The 18,729-nt window shown below is 51.6% G+C and overlaps 2 protein-coding genes across 3 annotated transcripts in view; one reads left to right on the top strand and one right to left on the bottom strand.

The window, feature by feature from the left end:
• LOC140409268 (pantothenate kinase 3-like) overlaps positions 1 to 18,729 on the bottom strand; it is a 163,705-nt gene that overhangs the window by 27,985 nt on the left and 116,991 nt on the right. The gene's annotated exons all lie outside the window — the stretch shown is intronic.
• The window catches only part of rnf24 (ring finger protein 24), a 224,492-nt gene that overhangs the window by 194,310 nt on the left and 11,453 nt on the right, over positions 1 to 18,729 (top strand). For both annotated transcript variants that reach the window (XM_072497632.1, XM_072497631.1), the window contains exon 6: positions 16,766 to 16,845. In XM_072497632.1, the coding sequence (XP_072353733.1) occupies positions 16,766 to 16,845 (80 nt within the window). The remainder of the gene's footprint in view (positions 1 to 16,765; positions 16,846 to 18,729) is intronic.

Genomic DNA, 18,729 nt, shown 5'->3' with positions numbered 1-18,729 from the left:
TATCCCCAAGACCCAGTAACCCCATCCAACACGAAGGGCAATTTTGGACACTAAGGGCAATTGATCATGGCCAATCCACCTAACCTGCACATCTTTGGACTGTGGGAGGAAACCGGAGCACCCGGAGGAAACCCACGCACACACGGGGAGGATGTGCAGACTCCACACAGACAGTGATCCAAGTCGGGAATCGAACCTGGGACCCTGGAGCTGTGAAGCAGTTGTGCTAACCACCATGCTGCCGTGGTGCAGTGGTTAGCACTGCTGCCTCATGGCGCCAAGGACTTGGGTTTGATTCCTGCCCTGGGTCACTGTCCATGTGGAGATTGCACGTTCTCCCCATGTCTGCGCGGGCCTCACCACCGCAACCCAAAAAGATGTGCAGGTTAGGTGGATTGGCCACACTAAATTGCCCCTTAGTTGGAAAAAAACAATTGAGTACTCTAAATTTATATTTAAAAAAAGGAAAAAAATGAGATAATTGTAACTTTTAAAAGTCAGGAAAACTTTCATAATGACATAATAAAATCCTTTGGGAAATGTCAACAAAGACCTCATCGGAACTACATGATCAGATGGCTATCATAGAATCCCTACAATGCAGAAGGAGGCCAATCGGCAGATCGAGTCTGCATTAACCCTTGGAAAGAGCACCTTACCTAAGCGCACCCCCCCCCCCCCCCCCCCCCCCCCCCATAACCCCAACCTTTTGGACACCAAGGGGCAATTGATCATGGCTAATCTACCTAACCTGCACATCTTTGGACTGTGGGAGGAAACCGGAGCACTCGGAGGAAACCCACGCACACATGGGGAGAACGTGCAAACTCCATACAGACGATCACGCAGGGCCAGGTCACTGGCATTGTGAGGTGGCAGTGAAAACCACTGTGCCACCATGCTGTTTTTTTCTAACCTAGGGCAGCATGGTGGCATAGCGATTAGCACTGCTGCCTCACAGCGGCAGGGACCCGGGTTTAATTCTGGCCTCGGGACACTGTGTGGAGTTTGCACTTTCTCCCCGTGTCTGGGTTGGTTTCCTCCAGATCCTAAACTAAGCTTCTTAATTCTATTTTTCTACCCGTCACAAAGATCGCTTACTTCCACCCACCTCTGTAACATTGCTTACTTACAGCCGGCCTCAGCCCATCTGTCTCTTGTCCACCGCCTCACTTTCTCAGTCCACGTTTGGCAGACATGGCAATTAGCGCCTTGGGCAGTGTTTTCTCATACTTATCTAATGCATCTGCTTCACCATCTCTCTCTCTCTCTCTCAAAATATTTTTTAAAATGTTAATGCGTGTGAGGTGGCGGTAACTAAAATTACTAGCATTTAATAATAATAATAATAATCTTTATTGTCACAAGTAGGCTTACATTAACACTGCAATGAAGTTACTGTGAAAAGCCCCTAGTCCTGTTCTGGTACACTGAGGGAGAATTCAGAATGTCCAAATTACCTAACAGCACATCTTTCGGGGCTTGTGGGAGGAAACCGGAGCACCCGGAGGAAACCCACACAAAGGGAGAACGTGCAGACTTCACACAATGACCCAAGCCAGAATCGAACCTGGGATCCTGGTGCTGTGAAGCAGCAGTGCTAATCACTGTGCTACCGTGCCCTCTATATTTATTGTGCAGCCCTAATTAAGATGTTAGTAGTGAGCCATCTTTTTGAACTGCTGTAGCTAATGTGGTGTAGGTATACATACACACAGTGCTGTTAGTCTGGTCTCGCAAGGTTATGCCCCAGCGACATTGGAGGAACACCAATATAGATCCAAGTCGGGGTGGTGTGTGACTCAGAAGAACTTGCAGTTGGTGGCGTTCGCAGGCAACCGCTAACTCAGCATTCTAGGCGTGGAGGTCAGGCATGTGGGAGATACTATTGAAGGAATCTCTTAGCAGGAGTATTTTTTTCCTTGGCTTAGGACTCGTTTTATTCCTTACACCTGGGCAAAAATATTTCGAAAGCTTTGCCATCTGACAGAAACATCTGGACGAGACTTGTATCAATCCATCGAACGCAGAATATTACCAGCACCTTTGTTGCAAAACTGATTCAGAACATAGAGTGCAGAAGGAGGCCATTCGGCCCATCGAGTCTGCACCGACCCACTTAAGCCCTCACCCTATCCCCGTAACCCCTCCTAACCTTTTTGGACACTAATGGCAATTTATCATGGCCAACCCACCTAACCTGCACATCTTTGGACTGTGGGAGGAAACCGGAGCACCCGGAGGAAGCCCACGCACACACGGGGAGAACGTGCAGACTCCGCACAGACAGTGACCCAGCAGGGAATCAAACCTGGGACCCTGGCGCTGTGAAGCCACAGTGCTATCCACTTGTGCTACCGTGCTGCCCCATGATTTCCTCCCCTTGTTTTCACACAGAGCAGTCGAAGGCTTTTCTTTTCTTACAACATTAGCTAGTTTTGTGGGGGAGAAAAATCCTGATGCCCAACAAGAAATGTTGGTGCTAACAGATTCCCCTTTGGTCCACCCAACGCTGCGCAAAGCTTCCTCTAGTCTGATCCGTCTTGGGCGAGTGCTCTCCATTGTGTCAACTGAATGTTATGTCCATGCTGAATGGGATGAGGGAGGCCTGTTTTGTTATTCATTCAGGAGCATTGGTCAATCTAGACACTGCCAATGAATGGCACAAGCGATTATGAAAGCAAAATATTGTGGATATTGGCAATCTGCAAAATAGCACAGGAAGTGCTGGAAATGCTCAAGGCATCTGGCAGCAACTGGAAAGCGAGAAACAGGGATAATGGGTGGGGTTCTCCCCTACCCGGCAGGGCGGGGGGTCCCGGAGGGTTGGAGTGGCGTGAACCACTCCGGCGTCGGGCCGCCCCAAAGGTGAGGATTCCTCCACACCTTTAGGGGCCAAGCACGCACCTTTAGGGGCTAGGCCCGCTCCAGAGTGGTTGGCGCCTTGCCGGCTGGCGTGGAAGGCCTTTGGCGCTATGCCAGCCGTGGCCAAAGGGACTCCACCGGCCATCGGGAGTCCGCGCATGCGCCGGAGCGTCAGCGGCTGCTGACATCATCCTCGTGCATGCGCAGGGGGGTCACCAACGCGCCAGCCATCGCGGAGACCTACACGACCGACACATAGTAAAACAGTGCCCCCACGGCACAGGCCCACTCGCGGATCGGTGGGCCCCGATCGCGGGACAGGCCACCGTGGGGGCACCCCCCCCCGGGGCCAGATCGCCCCGCGCCCCCCCCCCCCCCCCCCCCCCCCCCCCCCAGGACCCCGGAGCCCACTTGCGCCGCCAGGTCCCGCCACTAAGGGATCTGGTTCAATTCACGCCGGTGGGACCGGCATAGCAGCAGTGGGACTTCGGCCCATCGCGGGCCGGAGAATCGCAGTGTGGGGGCCCGCCGACCGGCGCGGCGCGATTCCCGCCCCCGCCGAATCTCCGGTGCCGGAGAATTCGGCGGCCGGCGGGGCGGGATTCACGCTGCCCCCCCGCCCCCCCCCCGGCAATTCTCCGCCCCGGCGGGGGGTCGGAGATTCCCGCCCAATGTCTCTGAGGAAAAGTCCCATTTGACTGGAAAATGTTAACTCTGCTTCTCTCTCTGTCTCTCTCTCTCTACAGACGCTGTCATATCTGCTAAGCATTTCCAGCACTTCCTGTTCTTATTATAGTACATACGGTTAATCGGAATTCCCGAGTGAACCCATGTATTAGCACTTAAAACTGCAGCCTTTCATCTGCAGTGACCTTTATTTATGATTCATATTGAGCCGAGCAGTCCATGGGGTGTAGGTAGACCTGGCGGGGGATGGTGGTCCAGTCAAGAGATCAAATTTAAATGTAATGACATTTGGTTTCTCAATGTGCACACAAAGTCTGATACTATTTATAGGGGAACAGATTTGGAGCTCCTCCAACTACAGTACGTGATTGGAATTCCAAACAAATAATAATAACAAAAGACTAATACCAAATCAGATGGCTAAATGCAGGGTCGTGAGTATGAGGGAACAATCAAATACAAATCTCCATTAAACCCGTGGCTCGGGTTCTAATGTTTGCTGTTTGACAAATGTGAACATCTTATTATAATTATGATGAATGCATCCATACAATGAGACATATATGTGCCTCTAGGAAGTATCTACACAAACAAAATGGGCATTTACGGGACGTGGGCATCGCTGGTTAGGCCAGCATTTATTACCCATCCCTAGTTGCCTTCTTGAACCACTGCAGTCCTTGAGGTGTAGGTCCACCCACAGTGCTGTTAGGGAGGGAGTTCCAGGATGTTGCCCCAGCAACAGTGCAGGAACGGCCGATATATTTCCAAGTCTGGGTGGTGAATGACTTGGAGGGGGACCTCCAGGTGGTGGGGTTCCAGGATATCTGCTGCTCTAGTCCTTCTAGATGGTAGTGGTCGTGGGTTTGGAAGGTGTTGTCTCAGGAATCTTGGTGAGTTCCTGCAGTGCAGCTTGTAGATGGTACACACGGCTGCCATTGTTCATCGGTGGTGGAGGGTTTGAATGTTCGTGGAAGGGGTAGCAATCAAGTGTGTTACTTTGTCCTGGATGGTGTCAAGCTTCTTGAGTGTTGTGGGAGCTGCACTCAACCCGGCAAGTGGAGAGTATTCTATTACACTCCTGACTTGTGCTTTTTATCATATAATATAATCTTTAATAGTGTCACAGTAGGCTTACATTAACAATGCAATGAAGTTACTGTGAAAAGCCCCTAGTCGCCACACTCCGGCACCTGTTCTGGTACACAGAGGGAGAATTCAGAATGTTCAGGATGTCCTTCGTGACTTTGTGGGAGGAAACCGGAACACCCGGAGGAACCCCACGCAGACACGGGGAGAACGCGTGGACTCCGCACAGACAGTGACCCAAGCCGGGAATCGAACACGGGTTCGGGCACAGTGAAACAACAGTGCTAACCACTGTGTTACCGTGCCACCGTAGATGGATGACAGGCTTTGGGGGTCAGGTGGTGAGCTATTCGACATAGGGGAGGAATTCTCTGATCCTGAGGCTAAGTGTTGACGCCGTTGTAAACGCTGTCGCGTTTCACGACAGCATCAACAGGCCCCGAGGAGCTTTGAGCCCTTCAGGAGGCCAGCACAGCACTGCAGTGACCCACACCACTCCAGCTGCCGATACCGGCCTCAATTGTGCGCATGTGTGATTCAACCGGCGGGATTGCGTGCATGCGCGGTGGCTTCCTTCTCCACGCCGGCCCGACGCAACATGGCGTAGGGCTAGAGGGGCTGGCGCTGAGCAAAAGAGGCTCCCAGCCTGAGAGGCCGGCCCGGCGATCGATAGGCCCCGATCGCGGGCCAAGCAACAGCGGAGGCCCCCCCACCACCAGGCCGTGCCCGAAAGGATGCACGGCGAGGTCCCGCTGGGTAAGACCACACGTGAATGGGGCTGGCAGGGCTTGGATTTTTTTGGCGGCCACTCGGCCTATCCCGGGCAGAAAATCGCCAGGTGGGGGGGTGGGTGGGGGGGGGGGGGGTACGTAGAGCGGCCCCGACCAGCATCGCGCTGACTGCGCCGGCGTTGGGGCGGCTGTGGTAATACCAGGTATTGCAGTACCTGAGAGGTGGATGACCATTGGCTAGACCCAGGAGTCTACCATTGGCCAATGTGCATAGCTCCGCCCTGAGAGGCGGAGTATAAGAACCAATGCCGTCCCAGCAGCCTTCACATTCTGTATCGATGCTGCTGGGAACAGTTCTAGCTGATTAAAGCCTATTAGTTATGACTCACCTTATCTCGAGAGTAATTGATTGCGCATCAATTTAATCAGCTATTACTTCAGTTGAAAGGATGGATCTCTGTATCAAGCCGGAGTGCCTTCAGCTCAGCCCCCACGCAGACAACTCCGCTGCTATCTTCAAGCATTGGCTGGCGTGTTTTAAGGGCTACCTCGACACGGCCGCCGACACCCCCACGGAAAGGCAGAAAATGCACCATCTACGCTCCCGAGTCAGCCCTGGGATCTACCCTCTGATCGAGGAGGCGGTGAACTATAATGCAGCTATCGAACTGCTAGAAGGACATTACATCCGTCCTGTGAACCAGGTCTACGCCCGTCACCTGCTGGCAACTAGAAGGCAAAGCCCTGAAAAAACACTGGAAGACTTCTATCGGGCACTGCTAGAGCTGGGCCGAAACTGTGGCTGCCCACCAGTTTTGGGGAACGAGCACACGGAACTTTTAATTAGGGATGCTTTCGTGGCAGGTATGACTTCCCCCGACATCCGCAGAAGGCTCCTTGAAATGGATACACTGGGTCTCACTGAGGCACGGGCCCTAGCGGGGTCCATGGACGTTGCGTACAAAAACGCGCTGGCTTTTGCCCCCGGACGCGCGGTGCCCCCCTGGGCTGCGTGGCACCCCGTCGCGGCAGCCCCCCAGACTTTTCCGCTAGCAGCGAGACGGCCCCCTATCGCCGCCGGCCAATGCTGTTTCTTCTGCGGGCAGGCGAATCATCCCGGCCCGCGCTGCCCGGCCCGCACCGCCACGTGCAAAGGGTGCAGCAAGAAGGGTCACTATGTCGGGGTCTGCCAGGCCCACGCCGTGGCCGCGGTCGCCAGCGACTATCGGCAGCCTTTCTTTCAGGTCCCGGCCGTCCAAGGCCCACCGCCGCCCTCCTATCCCCAGGCCGTGTGCGACCCACGGCTGTGGCCATTTTGCCCCACCGGCCACCACGCTGGATGGGTGGGAGCCGCCATTTTGTCCCTCGCCGCCGCCATCTTTGGCATCCCCGGACTCCATGTGCGACCCGTGGCTGACGCCATCTTGGATGGGACCTCAGGGCCCCAGCACAGCCAACTACACGCTGCCCGACCAGAACTCTCCTTTACTCCAGCTGGCCTCCGTAACTCTGGACCAGAGTCGGCCCCGGACGCTAGCGAAAGCCACTACAACGATCGCCATCAACGGCCACATGACGTCGTGCCTGATCGACTCCGGGAGCACGGAAAGCTTTGTGCACCCTGACACGGTAAGGTGCTGTTCCCTTGTCACCCATCCCGTAAACCAAAGGATCTCCCTGGCCTCCGGGTCACACGCGGTGGAAATAAAGGGGTTCTGCCTAGCGAACCTCACTGTCCAAGGCAGGGAATTCCGCAATTTCCGCCTGTACGTTCTGCCGCACCTCTGCGCAGCCACCCTTCTTGGGCTGGATTTCCAGTGCCATCTGCAAAGCCTGACCTTTAAATTTGGCGACTCTATACCCCCCCTTACTGTCTGCGGCCTCGCGACCCTTAAGGTCGACCCGCCTTCCCTGTTTGCGAACCTCACCCCGGATTGCAAACCCGTCGCCACCAGGAGCAGGCGGTACAGTGCCCAGGACCGGACCTTTATCAGTTCAGAGGTCCAAAGGCTGCTGAAGGAAGGGGTCATCGAAGCGAGCAACAGCCTCTGGAGGGCTCAAGTAGTGGTGGTAAAGACCGGGAGAAACATAGGATGGTCATCGACAATAGCCAGACCATCAACAGGTTTACGCAGCTGGATGCATATCTGCTTCCCCGTATAGCCGACCTGGTAAACAGGATTGCGCAATACAAGGTCTTCTCCACGGTGGATCTCAAGTCTGCCGACCACCAGCTACCCCTCCGTAATGGTGACCGCCAGTACACTGCCTTCGAAGCAGATGGGCGGCTCTATCACTTTTTAAGGGTTCCCTTCGGTGACACGAACGGGGTCTCGGTCTTCCAACGTGAGATGGACCGAATGGTTGACCGATACGGCTTATGCGCAACGTTCCCGTATCTGGATAACGTCACCATCTGCGGCCATGACCAGCAGGACCACGACACCAACCTCTGAAAATTTCTCCAGACCGCAAATATCCTTAATCTGACCTACAATAAGGAGAAGTGCGTGTTTAGCACCGACCGTCTAGCCATCCTAGGCTACGTAGTGCAAAGTGGAGTCATAGGCCCCGATCCTGAGCGCATGCGCCCCCTCATGGAGTTCCCCCTCCCCCACTGCCCCAAGGCCCTAAAGCGCTGCCTCGGCTTCTTCAGCTATTATGCACAATGGGTCCCCAATTACACAGACAAGGCTCAACCACTGATCCAGTCCACAACCTTCCCCCTGTCGACGGAGGCTCGCCAGGCCTTCTGCCGCATCAAAGCGGACATCGCAAAAGCCACGATGCGCGCCATCGACGAGTCCCTCCCCTTCCAGGTCGAGAGCGATGCGTCCGACGTAGCTCTGGCGGCCACCCTCAACCAAGCGGGCAGGCCCGTGGCTTTCTTCTCCTGCACCCTCCACCCTTCCAAAATCTGCCACTCCTCGGTCGAAAAGGAGGCCCAGGCCATAGTAGAAGCTGTGCGACACTGGAGGCATTACCTGGCCGGCAGGAGATTCACTCTCCTCACGGACCAACGGTTGGTTGCCGTCATGTTCGATAACGCACAGCGGGGCAAGATTAAGAACGACAAGATCTTGCGGTGGAGGATAGAGCTCTCCATCTACAATTACGAGATCTTGTACCGTCCCGGGAAGCTGAACGAGCCTCCTGATGCCCTGTCCCGCGGCACTTGTGCCTCTGATCCGTCCACGAGGACCTCTGCCACCCGGGGGTCACTCGTTTCTTTCATTTCATCAAGACCCGCAACCTGCCCTACTCCATCGAGGAGGTCAGGACAGCCACCAGGGACTGCCGAATCTGCGCGGAGTGCAAGCCGCACTTCTACCGGCCAGAGAGGGCGCACCTAATAAAGGCTTCCCGCCCCTTTGAACGCCTCAGCGTGGATTTCGAAGGCCCTCTCCCCTCCACCGACCGCAACACGTACTTCCTGAACGTGATTGACGAATTCTCCCGTTTCCCATTCGCCATCCCCTGCCCAGACATGACCACAACCACCGTCATCAAGGCCCTCCAGGGGAACTTTACACTGTTCGGTTTCCCCGCATACATTCATAGTGATAGGGGGTCCTCCTTTATGAGCGACGAACTGCATCAATTCCTGCTCAGCAAAGGCATCGCATCGAGCAGGCCGACTAGTTACAACCCCCGGGGAAACGGGCAGGTTGAGAGGGAGAACGGAACGGTCTGGAAGACCGTCCTGCTGGCCCTACGGTCCAGGAATCTCCCAGTCTCCCGCTGGCAAGAGGTCCTCCCGGTGGACCTTCACTCCATCCGGTCGCTGCTCTGTACTACCACAAACCAGACACCTCACGAACGTCTCCTTGTTTTCCCCAGGAAGTCCTCCTCCGGGACCTCGCTCCCAACCTGGCTAGCGACACCCGGACCTGTCCTGCTTTGGAGACATGTGAGGGCGCACAAGTCGGACCCTTTGGTCGAGAGGGTCCACCTGCTGCATGCCAACCCCCAGTACGCCTACATAGCGTTCCCCGATGGCCGCCAAGACACGGTCTCCCTTCGGGACCTGGCACCCGCCGGAGCCCCACGCACACCCGCACCATTGCCCCCACCTTCACCCTCCCCGCAGCACCTGACCGGAGGGTCAGTACTGCAGCCGCCACTACCCTGCGCCGAACAAGCACCGACGCCCCCTACAGGCGCCCCTGCCCACTTTTGACCCCAACAGCGCCGCCTAGGGGTGACGAAGCTGCCTGGGAGTAAGACACCACATTCCCGGAGTCACAATCGCCGGGGCCCCCACCAGGAGCATCGCCGAAGCTCAGACGCTCCAGAAGGACGACCAGGCCACCCGATCAACTGATTGCTGCACCATGAACACTTTTCTGTTACCCTCGACATCACGGTACCTCCATACCTGGTCCTACCATGCGAAAGGCGACATTAACGCTGGCCATCACCCCGCCGGGTTCTTTTTTAACAGGGGGTGAATGTGGTAATACCAGGTATTGCAGTACCTGAGAGGTGGATGACCATTGGCTAGACCCAGGAGTCTACCATTGGCCAATGTACATAGCTCCGCCCTGAGAGGCGGAGTATAAGAACCAATGCCGTTCCAGCAGCCTTCACTTTCTGTATCGAAGCTGCTGGGTACAGTTCTAGCTGATTAAAGCCTATTAGTTATGACTCACCTTGTCTCGAGAGTAATTGATTGCGCATCAGCGGCGTCGCGCGATTGGCGCCTGGCCCGGCGATTCTCCGGTCCGGTGTGGCCTGAGAGAATCTCGCCCAGGATTCCCACCCTTTGACCTGCCCTGGTAGCCACAGCGTTAATATGGCTAGTCCAGTTCAGTTTCTGATCAATGGTAACCCCCAGGATGGTGATTGTGGAGGGGGTTCAGCGATGGTAATGCCATTGTATGTCAATTCACCTGCTTTAAAATTCCCCAATCTGAGAAAAGACCGATATTCCCAGGGAGCCTCAGTGACAGTGGTCAAAGTGAATTCCATCTGATCAAGGCTTTTCAGCCTAAGTAAGGCAAAGTTAGGGATTTAATGGACTGGGTTTGTCTTTTTCTCCACATTAAAAAGGATCTTCAGCTGGTGAGTGATGGACTTCACTCTCATGCTTTCCACTGAATCCAGGACGGAATTGGAGCCAGACATGGGTTGAGGCACAGATGGTATTGATGCCGGAGCTCCTTCCTGATGATGGATAATGGAAGCCTCAAAATTCAATGCTTCCACACAATAAGGTCAGGGAATCAAGAAAGTCGAGAAAAAATATTGGGCTTTATATTTTCAAAATCAGACCTTCGGTCGTCAGCCCAGCTATAAGAAATGTGCTCAAACACAGGAAATCTAATCCAAGCCTTGTTCCAGTGATAAGTTCCACATCACCCACAGGCCAATGAGTTATACCTGAACGCACAACCCAGTCAAATCATTGGGTTGCTTAATTTATAAGGCAAGTCTTCCCGTTAACTCAAGTCTCAGATGAGCAGTAGATGGGGTCCAATCGATTTTATTTTACTGTGACTGAACACCGAGAGGAAGCGGCTTCTAAGGGATTAGGCAGTGACCCAGTGCCTTTCAACAAGCTAGTCCCCAGGGAGAAGCCTGACTGAGTGAAAGCAACAGCAGATTTATTTTTTGTAGGCAGTCTAATGGTTCCCGAGATAATTCTTCTCGCGTTTAAATGTATCTGTGAGCCCTTCGAAAGCACAGTTGGGTTGCCTTTTTGTTTTCCTTTGAAATCTTTTTCACATCAAAGAATGTAGAGGGTAGAGAGAGTCCAGTGGACAATCTCACAGTTTGATAATACACCGCTCAGTCCCTTGAACACACACTTGGTGCTTGCTCTGCGTTGAATCCGTCCAATTTCCTCGTGAATCCATTTCTGGTGCTTTCTTTGACGGACTGTTCAGTAGATCTGTCTGAGTTTAAAATTGTTCAATCTGAACTCTTCCCTTCCCATCTTCTGAGTTAAGCTTGTTGCTCCATTGTTGTCTGTCACGATGGTAAGTGCATTATGGTTCCATTTACCTCACCCCCTCTAAATCTTCATTTCCTCATTAAAAGTTGTTTTTATTCGTTCATGGGCACTGCAGGATGTGCCAGCATTTATTGCCCATCCCTAATTGCCCTTGAGGGGGCAGGTAAGAGTCAGCCACATTGCTGTGGGTCTGGAGTCACATGTAAGAACGGCAGATTTCCTTAACTATAGGACAATAATGAAATAGATGGGTTTTTCCAACAATCGACAATGATTTCATGGTCATCATTAGAGTTTTAATTCCAGATTTTTATGAAATTCAAATTTCACCATCTGCAATGGCGGGATTTGAACCTGGGTCCCCAGAGGATTACTCTGGGTCTCTGGTTTGCTAGTCCAGTGACAATACCACTATACCACCGCTTTATCGCCTGTGGATGTATTTCCAGTCTTTCCTGATCCCAGATTACCAATTCAATTGCCCTTCACAGTACCAAAATGCCAGGAAACCTGAATTGTAAAACAGGGAGCACCAGGCTTGTACATAGTACTCTGCGTGTGTACTGGACTATTGCTCTGTTTCTTGGCTTTACTGCTACCACATACAGGGATAATTGTAACTTAATCTGTTGGCGTGGAGCACAAATTTTATACTCTGCATGTCTGCCACACCACCCACCCGCCCCCCCCCCCTCCTCCTCCCCCCGTTTCCCCTGCCCTCCTACCTACCCTCAGTGTTGCTCTCCACTGACAGCTACTGTAGGATAAAGATTTACTGCCATCCACTCTTTCTCATAAATTCAGCCCATGGGAACAGTGGATTCTGGAAAGAGATAAGCATATGTTACTTTGTCAATGCGAGATTAACTTCATTGACCCTGGGTAGACAAGGAATGAATGACAGTTTTCCAACCCTAAATTGGAGAGTGGTACTCAAGACCGCATGTTGATCAGATCCTCAGCATTGGCAGCTGGCTTCATGTATTCTTTCATTCCCTTTGTTTCCAGACATTCCCCTTGTCGCTACTTCTTCAGTTGATCTTGGTTCTGGCTGCGCCCGATACCTCACCCTTTTAACAACAAAGGGATTGATTCATTTTTTTCTTGTAGTCATTTGAGTGGTTTTGATTTAAAGGCATGACTTCTCCACAGCTTTTTCATCTTGGTTGGCACAGTTCCTTCTGGTAATCGTCTGGACCATTGTTCGTCTCTGTGGCATCGGCACCGATTTGCTTTGAAGTTTCAGTGTTGTCTTGTGACTAGAGTTTTTCTGCACAGGGCAGACGAGCGGCCCACCATGCTCTCTGTTGTTACTGTGGGACCAGGAGCCCTTCGATCCTTAAATTGCAATGTACAATGTCCACTTTCACCGGGGTCCTTCTGACAATCGCCCTCAAAAACAAGACTGCACCTTGCAGGAAATAATACACTCTATCCAAAAAGGACCTTCCCATTTTTAACCTCTCAAAGCTTGCAGGTATTTAACATATTCTCTAAGAGTTCATCCCATTATACAGCTTTAAATTCATGATTATTGCAAACATAGTAAATTGCATCACAACACATGACATTGATGTGATCGACACCCAAGGTTACATGCAAGTTCCCATCATTGTTAGCATCCCAACGCCTTCATTCACACCAAGCATTATTCTCTTTACAATGTACTCCAGACTGAGTGATAAAGCTGAGATTCAGTTTTTACTTTAGAGTAAGAACTCTGTGTGACGTGTAGTTAAAGCACACTTGATTACATGTACGTTAAAGTAGCAAGGTTCCTTTATTCCACCAGTATCAACCCTGTGCAATCTGTCAAAGGAAACAACTTTTTACAGTGAATATTCATGTTAATGCTCCAGTTCTCTGTGCTAGTCATGGCCTCGGCTCCTCAATGCAGCGTTTACCAGGATTGTTCAGGCTTATCCTGCTGCCTGGCTTCCTGGCTGTGGTCCTATTCGGCATGTCTCGCCATGAGGCTTCTGGAGCTGCCTTCTCCTCCAGCCCGTCCTTCTGGTTCCAGCCTACCTCCACCTGCTCTTCAGAGTATGGCTCCATCCTCCAGCTTCTTCAGGACTTCGACTCCTGTTCCCTGGGGAGCCTCCCAAGTCAACTGAATGCCCGCCTGGCATCGTCCCAGGCTGAATTATTCTGCTGACGTGGGCCGAGAGCCCCGCAGTAAATGCCCACGCAGTTGGCAGGGTGGGTCTCCGGCCCCGCTCCAAAGTCAGGACACAAAGGGCTCACTAACCTCTCCCACCACACACTTGCCTGCTTGAGACTTGTCATCCCAGCAACTATACATCACATGGTAACTGTTTGCTAAGAAATGGCGTGATCAGCAGGTTTGATTGAGCTGTGATAGCCAGCACTTTCAAATCCACACCGGAGGAAGCACTTTCTTCCTGCAGCACTGATCGGGGCAAATGGTACGGGTGGGGATGATATCCAGCATTCGATCGAGAGTACCTTCTCAGCCCCTCACCCATGCTGGCTCTATCAAAGCGGTCCAGGCTTTGGAATGGATCAGCATGTAGGGATCCAGGTCAGGCCTGTTGCCTGGGCGCACATGCTCGGCAACACGTGCTGCTTCAGCTGTAGTTTCACCGCTGGTCATCCCTTCCAGCACCAGAGTAGGTCTCCTCATCCCAGATATTTTCCCTGCTTTCACAACATACAGGTCATGTCCGGGTTCCTCATTGCTATCCGAGTCTCCCTCGCTCGAGTCACTTCCTGCCAACACTTCAGGTGCCTCTGCTTGCCACGTCTTCATCTGCCAGAATTCTGGCCGCGAGCATCTTCCCGCTGTGAATTGTTTTCTTCTTTTTAATAAATTTAGAGTATCCAATTCATTTTTTCCAATTAAGGGGCAATTTAGTGTGTCCAATCCACCTACCCTGCACATCTTTGTGTTGTGGGGGCGAAACCCATGCAAACACGGGGAGAATGTGCAAACCTCACACGGACAGTGACCCAGAGCCGGGATCGAACTTGGGACCTCGGCGTCGTGAGGCAGCAGTGCTAACCACTGTGCCGCCGTGCTGCCCATGCATTGTTATCTGAGGTTGCCTTCTGCATACAGGTTCTACAACGTAGGTTTGGCCCCCAGCATTCATGATCCCAAATAGCCTGTATCCTGTTCCGACCCCTGATATTCTTATTCCAGAGGAATACTCTTGCACTGATCAGAAGCTCTACCTTGTCAGCTCGCAATTGTGTAGTGATTTTCTTCGCAGAGCCACTTCCTCAGTCCTCTTGGACACCATCTTGAACGCCTAACTTAACCTCTTGTGATGCTCAGCAATCCATTCATACATTTGGCCGTTTCCAACTGAATGTGTGACGATCCCGAGGAAATGGATCACAGGTAGGACTGGGTCACTTCAAAAGAAGAGATAGTGAGGAGACTAACCCATGAAGGAATATGGGGTACAACTATAAGCACAGGCCAGCTCAGGAAAATTCTCAAGTGAAGTTCACTCTCAGGAGGCAAGCTGTGCCAGGAAGCTGAAGGCCCACTCCTCTTTCCTGCTAAATCTGTTAAAAGCAGTTTTTATCCGATCCCATCAGTTTCCCAATGGGCACGTTCGCTTAAAATTATTCCAATTTGGGTATTTCACAGCACAGGTTTCCCTAAAGCCCTCGCCTATAATAATAATCTTTATTGTCACAAGTAGGCTTACATTAACACTGCAATGAAGTTACTGTGAAAATCCCCTAGTCGCCACATTCCGGCGCCTATCGGGTACACAGAGGGAGAACTCGGAATGTCCAATTCACCTAACAAGCAGTCTTTCGGCACTTGTGGGAGGAAACAGGAGCACCCGGAGGAAACCCACGCAGACACGGGGAGAACGTGCAGAATCCACACAGACAGTGACCCAAGCCGGGAATCGAACCTGGGACCCTAGAGCTGTGAAGCAACAGTGCTGCCCACTCTGCTACCATGCTGCCGACGGTATACTGTATCTGGTGGGATGAATATTCCCACTGCCTATCCCCCTTTCCTGATATTTCATCTCCTCGTTTTGCATTTTATCCAGTGACATTTTTCAGTCAGCGCTGTAAGATAACCTAGGTGTAACTAGCTTAACAGTTTAGGGGCTGTTTAGCACAGGGCTTAATCGCTGGCTTTGAAAGCAGACCAAGGCAGGCCAGCAGCACGGTTCAATTCCCGTAATAGCCTCCCCGAACAGGCGCCGGAATGTGGCGACTAGGGGCTTTTCACAGTAACTTCATTGAAGCCTACTTGTGACAATAAGCAATTTTCATTTCATTTTTCATTTTCAGTTTATTTAACGTGTTTAAACTTGCTATCTGCATGAAAGGTCATGTTAAGTCAACACTATGCAGAAAAAGACACATGAAAAAGGAGCAAAAAAGCAGCACGGCTGCACTGCCCTGCCGAGAATGTCCTTTTAGAAGCACCGCAAAGTACGGTCATAGTGGATATGATTATGGCCTTAACTCCACTTTCCTGCTGCACCGCACTGCACCTCACCACACTTCCTCACCCCCGTCCACCCCAACCCCCACATATACCCTTCACTCCTTCTAGATCAAAAATCTGTCCAACTCAGTCTTGAGTATGTCCAATGACTGAGATTTCCCTGCTCTCTGAGGCAGTGAATTTGAGAATTTCAAAGATTAATGACTTTCAGAGAAGCAATTCCTCCTCATCTCCGTCTTCAATAGAAAACTCTTATTTTGAAACTGTGCCCCTTGTTCTAGATTCCCCCACTAGGGGGTAACATTCTCTTAGGCTCTACCCTGTCAAGGGATAATGTATTAGCATGGATAGAAGGATAGCGTTCTCCCCGGGTGCTCCGGTTTCCTCCCACAGTCCAAAGATGTGCAGGTTAGGTGGATTGGCCATGCTAAATTGCCCTTAGTGTCCAAAATTGCCCTCAGTGTTGGATGGGGTTACTGGGTTATGGGGATACGGTGGAGGTGTGGGCTTGGGTAGGGTGCTCTTTCCAAGAGCCGGTGCGGACTCGATGGGCCGAATGGCCTCCTTCTGCACTGTAAATTCTATGAAATAAGAGGTGGCACAGTGCTTAGCACTGCTGCCTCAGAGCGCCAAGGACCCAGGTTCAATTCCGGCCTTGAGTGACCGTGTGGAGTTTGCACCTTCTCCCCGTGTCTGTGTGGTTTTCGGAATTTTGGATAAATGATGCTCAACCTGTACTACGTTAAATCTAAAACATACAAATGGAACCGGGTATATCGCATTTTTTCCTGGTCTGATTATTCTCACCCCCATTACGTAACTGGCAAAACTTGCAGCACTGCATCAAGATTGCTCGGTACAGAGATTTGAACTGCCATGCTATGCTCCTGCTTCAATTATCTATGTTTATTTTACTTGATCGTCTTTGTTGTAATGTCCAAAGCGTCTTATTTTAACTGCCTGCTGACTGTGTCTGTGTTTATCTGACAGATTTGTGCAGTCTGCTTGGAGGAATTCAAGCCAAAGGATGAGCTCGGAATCTGTCCGTGTAAACATGCCTTTCACAGAAAGTGAGTACAATGGGTTTGGGCGGCAAAGTGAGGCTGGTGCCCACTTTCCTGCATTATCTGGCAGCTGAAACATTGGCACGTATTCCTCTGGGGATTAAAAAATGGATGTACCAAAGTGACCTGTGCACATCGCTGGTTAGCGGCATGCTCTTAGAATAAGGGGTCAGCCATTTAGGACTGAAATTAGGAGAAATTTCTTCACTCAAAGATTGTAAATCTTCGGAATTCTCTACCACAGAGAGATGTGGATCAGTCACTGAGTGTATCCAACTCAGAGGTTAATAGATGTTTGGTTGCTCAGTGAATTAGGGGCTGTGCGGATGCTGCAGGAAGGTGAGCTGAGATAGAAGATTAGCCATGTTCCTATTGAATGGCAGGGCAGGTTCCAAGGGCCTAATGGCCTATTCCTACCCCAATTTCTTATGTTCTTGTAACGTTACTCAAGGGCAGCACGGTAGCACAAGTGGATAGCACTATGGCTTCACAGCGCCAGGGTCCCAGGTTCGATTCCCCGCTGGGTCACTGTGTGTGTGGAGTCTGCACGTTCTCCCCGTGTCTGCATGGGTTTCCTCCGGGTGCTCCGGTTTCCTCCCACAGTCCAAAGACGTGCAGGTTAGGTGGATTGGCCATGATAAATTGCCCTTAGTGACCAAAAAGGTTAGATGGGGTTATTGGGTTACAGAGATAGGGTGGAAGTGAGGGCTTAAATGGGTCGGTGCAGACTCAATGGGCCGAATGGCCTCCTTCTGCACTGTATGTTCTATGTTACTCTTAACTTAGCAGTACATTGGTATCCTCATTCAGAGAGTTTCTCTGGTGGCTGGAGAACTGCCAGTTTTAAAGATTCACTGCTGCGAGCAGTGCTGGAGAAAAGGGGCAGGGTCATTATTTTTGTTTTCATTTTCTTTCAATAATCTTGATGATTAGTTTTTTTTAAATTGGCAACGCTGGGGATAGCGGCTGTTTTGACTTATAGTTAGCACTCGTCCAATCAGATACGGATTTTCTGACTGCCGTAGGTAAGGCAAAGTTGCGTGGGCATGGGAGTGTCGGACAACCAATGGCAGGTGCGTGGTGATTAGCGGTCTCTGTCGGAATGTGTCAAATCAGAGATGGCCACACTGGGTGAGGCGGGTTTGTCACATTGGCAAAAGAAGCAATGGAGACATGAGGGGAAAACCTTTCATGGAGCGAGTGTTTAGGATCTGGAATGCAGCTGCCTGAGGGTGTGTTGGAGCTCGGTTCCATTTGAGTGGAAATTGGATTATTATCTGAAAAAGATGTGTGTGCAGAGAGTGCAGGCGGGGGGTGGCACCAGGTAAATTGCTCATTGAGAGAACCAGCACAGACACAACAGACCAAATGGCCTGCCTCAGTGTTGTCACAATTCTCTGATATTGCTGCTGTACGAGATTGTTGGGACAGATTAGGAGGGGACTTCCCTGCACGTGCAACCATGCAAAATGGGGTGGAAAGTGGGAAAATGTATTCCCCTTGATGATGTAGGCAGTACAATGGCACAGTGGTTAGCACTGTTGTCGAACAGAGCCAGGGACCAGGGTTCAATTCTGGCCATGGGTGACTTCCTGTGTGGAGTTTGCACATTCTCCCCCTGTCTGCCTGGGTTTCTTCCGGGTGCTCCGGTTTCCTCCCATAGTCCAAAGATGTGCAGGCTAAGTGGATTGGACATGATAAAATTGCTCCTTAATGTCCAGGGATGTACAGGTTAGGTGGGGTTATGGGGCTACAGGGATAGGGTGGAGGAGTGGGCCTAGGTAGGATGCTCCTTCAGTGGGTCCCTGCTGACTCTATGGGCCGAATGACCTCCTTCTGTACTGTAGCGATTCTTATGGATGTCTATATATTTTTGATGAGCAGAGGTCG

This window comes from Scyliorhinus torazame, chromosome 3, assembly GCF_047496885.1.
Source record: "Scyliorhinus torazame isolate Kashiwa2021f chromosome 3, sScyTor2.1, whole genome shotgun sequence".
In the NCBI taxonomy this organism is placed as follows: domain Eukaryota; kingdom Metazoa; phylum Chordata; class Chondrichthyes; order Carcharhiniformes; family Scyliorhinidae; genus Scyliorhinus; species Scyliorhinus torazame.
Note: the sequence above shows the minus strand (reverse complement) of the source record. Positions and strands in the feature narration are given on the sequence as shown.